General features: G+C 36.7%; 1 protein-coding gene across 1 annotated transcript in view; it reads right to left on the bottom strand.

Annotated features, from left to right (window-relative positions):
- Nucleotides 1–311: 311 nt before the first annotated feature.
- The window catches only part of RTFDC1 (replication termination factor 2 domain containing 1), a gene marked incomplete at its 5' end in the record, with an annotated part of 23,145 nt that continues 17,562 nt past the window's right edge, over nucleotides 312–5,894 (bottom strand). The window contains 4 exons of the mRNA XM_009873587.1: nucleotides 312–687; nucleotides 3,140–3,232; nucleotides 3,313–3,367; nucleotides 4,509–4,622. Coding sequence (XP_009871889.1) covers nucleotides 503–687; nucleotides 3,140–3,232; nucleotides 3,313–3,367; nucleotides 4,509–4,622 — 447 coding nt within the window. The remainder of the gene's footprint in view (nucleotides 688–3,139; nucleotides 3,233–3,312; nucleotides 3,368–4,508; nucleotides 4,623–5,894) is intronic.

The raw sequence follows: 5,894 nt of genomic DNA, 5'->3' as shown, positions 1-5,894 counted from the left end.
TACACTAGTTTTAGTGAGGGCCCAGTTAGCTAGTACAAAAGAAAAAGCATTACCACTCTTTGTACTGTCAGAAAGTTTCAAAAAGCTTGAATTTCTGTACCAATACATTGAAAACTACAATTCCAGTTGTGGCAAATATCAATAGAAGAGGACAGGAGGCAAATCCTTCTACCCTCACTCCTACTACTGAGGACACTAGCAAGTGTGACTAAGAATGACAGCACCCAACTGGGAGAAGAAACGATACATTCTTCTGCAATAATCCATCATTTTGGCATGAGGTCTGCTGATAAAATATGGATTCTGTAGATCTATTTTTTTTTTAATAGAAAGTTGCAGCTAACACAAATTCATTAGTTATTCACAAATTTATAAACAACTTGCAAATGGAATAATTCCAGCTAACGTCAGATTACAACAAAAGTTCTGTACCAGAATCGTACAGAAAAAGCCTTAGGGAAGGAAAGCAGTAAAGAATGTTACAATCAGGTTCATCCCTGTCTCAAAAGTAGTATGCTGTGTGAGTAATCCAATTGGAACACTCCTCCTTTGGACGTTTTGCTGAGCTGTGTGATGTAAAAATAGATTTGTATGCCTCAGATTTCTCCTCATTGTCTGCAATGGATCTCTTCGTAGTAGTAGAAGAAGCCTTATTGACTTTTCCTGGTACAGACGAATTTCCATTATCTGGCAGAGAAAAAAGAACAGAATGAAGCATGCATAACCGCTTACGAATGACAAAAATATTTAAATAAAGATGGGAAAAAGTATTCAAAAAATAACGCATACAGAAATTAAGTATATACATTTTTAGGGCTATCACAAAAATGTCCCATGGTTGTACTCAACAGCAAATATGTGTCTAACAAACACGTTCCTGGCTTTTAGAATTTATGCTCGAAACGCATTTAGAAATCTTGGGAAGAGAAGAATTCTTTCCTACTTGTTTAAATTCCTTGCACTGTAATTCAGTATTGACAGCACTTATTCCTCTTAAGTGAAAAACAGTCTTAAGAAAGAAACATGAAAGTATTCCACCACTCTGAAGTATTGTTTAGAAATTAGCTATCATGACAAAAGCTAAACTTGTGACATACTGTCCCCAGAGAATCTATCCCTGCCCTTTAAGCCATTTAACACCACTAACAATGGACTGCATCATTTTATATTTGGGACAGGAAAATGCCCATCCCTCTATTCCTGATACCATCTCCCTGCCTGTATTGTATCTACTGCCACAAAAACCCCAACCCTCTCTTTCTTAACAGCCATTCAGTCTTCTCCAAAGTCGAAGGGCAGTGTTTTAAAAAGCATGTGCCAAGTCTCTTGTGCAAAGAAACGCAGACATAGAAGCCTGCAGAAACTCTGTGTATTTAGTTTAAATTAGGCATAACAGCACGTAAATAAGTAGAGGGAGCCAGTCAGAAAATGCACTTTACTGATGCAGTTATAGGAATTGTATGTGCAACCCTAAATCATCCCTGATCAGACCCTTTTTACATTTGGAGAATGCTGCTTTGAATACCACCAACAGTTGTCTGGAAAGAATTACCAAACCCTGGATTTGAAAGATGAATATGTATGCTGCAAGTCCAGAAACCTCAGGGTGCCATGTTCACACATTAATTCCTTTGCTACTGGCATTCCTCAGTCCATGGATTCTTTATTTTTCCTCCCTCCTCTTAATCTCTTGCTGGTCAATATAACTGCTGCCAGAAATATAAACCAGTGACCTGACATTTCAAAAGGCATTTTTTTTCTTTTATACTCTTGGAAAAGAAAAATACATCAAACATGATTAGAATTACTAGGTTTCTGAACATCCAAGAGCAATTATAATGATCTGGAATGAAGTATTTTTAAGAGCCTACTCTTTGAAATAAACAGACAGTAGGGGGCAGAGGTAAGGCATTTCTGATGGAAATTCTATCTAGAGCTCATAATTTAACTGTTTTCAGATTCTTCAAACAAATTCTATTGACATTTCTTGGCATTTTAATGTACACGATTGAATGCTTCACACAGAAACCTCAGACTGACATAAAAAAATGTACCCGTTCCTATGGTTCTCTATGAAAACATCAGAATGAATTGGAGCCATTAAATAACGTAATACATACATATATATATATACACAAATTACGTAAAGGGAGGGCACCATCCTTTGGCCTAAAGGACTGCCAAGCTAACCCACAGCTGCATAACTACTGTAGGGACATCGGTACATCCTGAAGTTAACACCGCACTGCTCCCGGTGACATACAACAAATTAGCAGTTAAAATGGAAGATTAAAAAGTCAAGTCACCAGCTTGGGCTATTTTAATACACTTCATGGAAATAAGCTGCCAAAACACGTTTCTTGACCATTTGTACTTTAGTAGAACAACCACTACTTCTTCTCACACAACCTCCTAGTTGATAAAACAGATTCACAAACCCTTGACTATAGCACTGTGTGCATAAGAATCTCTAGTCTCATTCATTCAAGTCGGTTCCCATCAACTTAAAGCAATATTGGAATGACAAAAACAAGGAAATCTGGCTTCTTTCACAATGCAGGGAAAAAAAAGCAACATGGTAAAAATTGTTTATTATTTTTAGTAGTTATCTGCATCACCACAGCACTTGGCAGTCACAAGCGTGAGCAGCAGGCCTGCTGGTTTAGGTATTTTGTGACAGACAGTTCCTACTCTATGGACTATTTACTCAGAGTATAGGATGATGGATAGCAGACGGGACAAAGGTAAAGCAGGCAGAATAAGGAAAAATAGACAAATACAAGCTCTCACACACTTCCTGTAGAGTCAGTTTTGTAGATTTTGCAGATTGTAAAGCAAAGCTCCATTTTAAGAAGTTACAGCGACTACAGTTTCTACTGAACAAGGGGATTGGTGCACGTTCATGAGGCAGGTTCCTACAGCAGCTTGGAAACGCAAAAAGAGGGCCATGACATTAAGGCTCCCTTGAAGACAGAAGCTGACCTTTTATTAGTGAGAAAGGTAAGAAAAAGGAAGAGAGAGGGTAGCTTCTGAAAATTATGCTACAAAACAGCCAGAGAATGATCTCTCCTCTAATATTTTTCAAAGCAAATTTGCTCACATTTTTCACATGTGTTCACATCAAAGAATAAACACCAACCTGAACTTTTGGTGAAGATTATCTGCCTCTTTTCCCCAGAACTGGAACTGGTAAAATCCTTTCCATTCTTAGCCTTTGATGGGCCTGGAGAATCTATGAAAGTAAAACCAACGAAACTGTGAGCCCGCTTTGTGACTCGGGCAGCTACACATAATTCGTAGTTGTGACGTTACCTTTAGCGGTATCTTGCTGAGAAGCTGATTCTGCTGACTTACATTTCTTGGATTTCTGAAACAACACAAGCAGAAATCTGGTAACGTACTCAAAGTGTATACGGTTCCCACCTTGGATTTGATAGACACACAATTCCATTCGGCAAGCTTTTATGTCTTATGCAGTGGAACTTTTCCTTCCACAATATTAATCCTCGCTTTTGGCATTGTTTCTATAAGGAAAAATAATAACTACGGTAACCTTGAAGTTACCCTGGAGAAAATTGTGCAGGCCAAAACTAAACTGTCTAGATAGGTTACTGGGGACTGTATACTTTGCAGGAGGGGTGTGTGTGTGTTACCATCATTAAGGTAATCTGACACTTTAAACCCACACCACAGAACAGTAAATGGCATGACATTAAACAGGACACAGTTAACTCTAATCAATAGAGAAGTTTTTCAATAAAAAAATTCAGAATAATCCTGCACCTCGTATCCACTTTATTTTATTTAGTTAATAAAAAAATCCCACCTGGGTAACAACCTGGGCCCTTTGTTGCAGGATTGCTTAGGAAGAAAAGATGCATATATTTAACCTAAACTTTTAAAAAGCATCTGTGGAACACATTTTCCAAGGTAATTTATGTTTGTCCAGATTAAAAAAAAAATAAAAAAAAAAATCACAAAAACTCCAAACAATGGCAACAAGAATCCCATTGGTGTTATCCCAAAAGATGACTCTGTATACATTTAGAATGGAGCATACATTCCAAGAAAGACACACAAACTCAGAGAAAATAAATATATTCAAATGCACTGTAAAAATTAAGAGAATTCATGCTGTCAAGTACATGATTAATGCTTGAGGGGGAAAAAAAAAAAAAGCTACACCACATGTTTCTGCAAAGCTCAGCCAGAAGGTGGTGGCAGAGGGCTACTATTCCAACAGGAAACGTCTCTCCTTCAGTACACAAAGAAAAAAAAGCACATTTGTAATTATGGGTGGATTTACAAAGTAAAAGTTACCTCCCAGTAATCGGAATTATGACATGTTTGTAAATATATGTATGCGTATGTATTATGCATAATGAATGTGTATTCTACATATTTCATATCTGGAGATGAAAAACTAATAATTAGCCATCAGGAATTAAGACTGAAATACAGGGAAGATTTAGCTCATTACTAGTATTATATATGTATAAAAAGATTACCTTTTCCAATTTAATTTTAAGTCTTCTATCCTCCATTCTTTTCTTCAGTACGTCCACATCTTCTTTATTACCATTAAGGACAATCACATCTTCCTCTTGGAAGGGAACACCACACTACAAGAAAAAAAACAATAAAAAGGACAGAACTAGTATTTTTTGCATGATCTTTATGCTCTTGCAATTTTGTTACAACTAATACTGCGTTTACGCTCTCCAAGGAACTCTCTAATCCTCCTCCTTCCTGCCGTGTATTTTCTAATAGTTCTTTCTCTTTTAATATCTTCTCACTTAAAATATCAAAGAGAAAAATCTCCATTGTTTTCACCACTGAACAAAATAGCGGATTGACAGCATCCCTCTTCATGAAAAAGAGAATACTCACCTTACTAATGATCTGTGAACTTCGAATAAACACATTTAGAAGCAGCTCACCTATCAATTTGCACAGCAAATTCTAAAACGATTTCAGAAATATTTTCACATTTTATTCTTCTTCAAAGCCCTATTCCGTACAACAGGGCTATGAAAATCGTGTATTTATTTCACTATCAGTCCCTTACAAACAACACTCTTAATGATTAGTTTTTCTTTAAAGAGAAGGTCAACTATCTATTTCCTGTTCACGAGGTCTGTGTTTTACTAGCATAAAGTCTACAGTGACTAGATTAAACAAAGAGTCCTAACTAGAATCTACTCAATCCACTGAACCCCATACCTAAAAACCACAACACCAAGGTACTTTCTAATTCTCTGTTATGAACACATCTGAGCAAGATCTAAGCATTATGTCATTCTGCTCTAGAATTTGTCTTTCAACTTAGTGATAAAAGAAACAACGGCGACAGGAGCAGTTCCTTCACACTGACTAGGAACACCACCACAGGTGTTATTCCTCTATGTGTGGAACATACAGCACCAGCCAATTTTTCTTCCCGACAGAAAAACCTGTATCGTTTGTGTTTGTTTTTAAAATTATGATTATTTTTGTTTTTGAAATAAAAAATGAAAAAGGGATCATAAAAGCAACATTATTCACTAACTCAGCCCTGCCATCTCATTGTCCTCCATCTGATTTATTAAACACTGCCAAGTTTCACACTACCTTTATAAATTAATCTGGATCATGCACGTAATGTGCTTCACGTAGTTCTGCATTTGTTTTCTGGTTGAAGACACAGATGTTTCCCTGTGCACATTCTCAAACACCTGGTGAAGTCAGCACGTTGACTATGTGCCTATGTGACTATTTCTTTTCTAAGATCTCAGTTGGTTTTTTTAAGTGTTATTTCGTAAAATCCAGCTTTCTGTTACCCTGCAAGATTAGTTTATAATCCTGCCTCTGTCATTACTCTTCTGTTTTCTAAACAAAGGTTTTAGAAAGGCCAT

This window comes from Apaloderma vittatum, unplaced genomic scaffold (assembly GCF_000703405.1).
Source record: "Apaloderma vittatum isolate BGI_N311 unplaced genomic scaffold, ASM70340v1 scaffold27177, whole genome shotgun sequence".
Classification (NCBI taxonomy): Eukaryota; Metazoa; Chordata; class Aves; order Trogoniformes; family Trogonidae; genus Apaloderma; species Apaloderma vittatum.
Note: the sequence above shows the minus strand (reverse complement) of the source record. Positions and strands in the feature narration are given on the sequence as shown.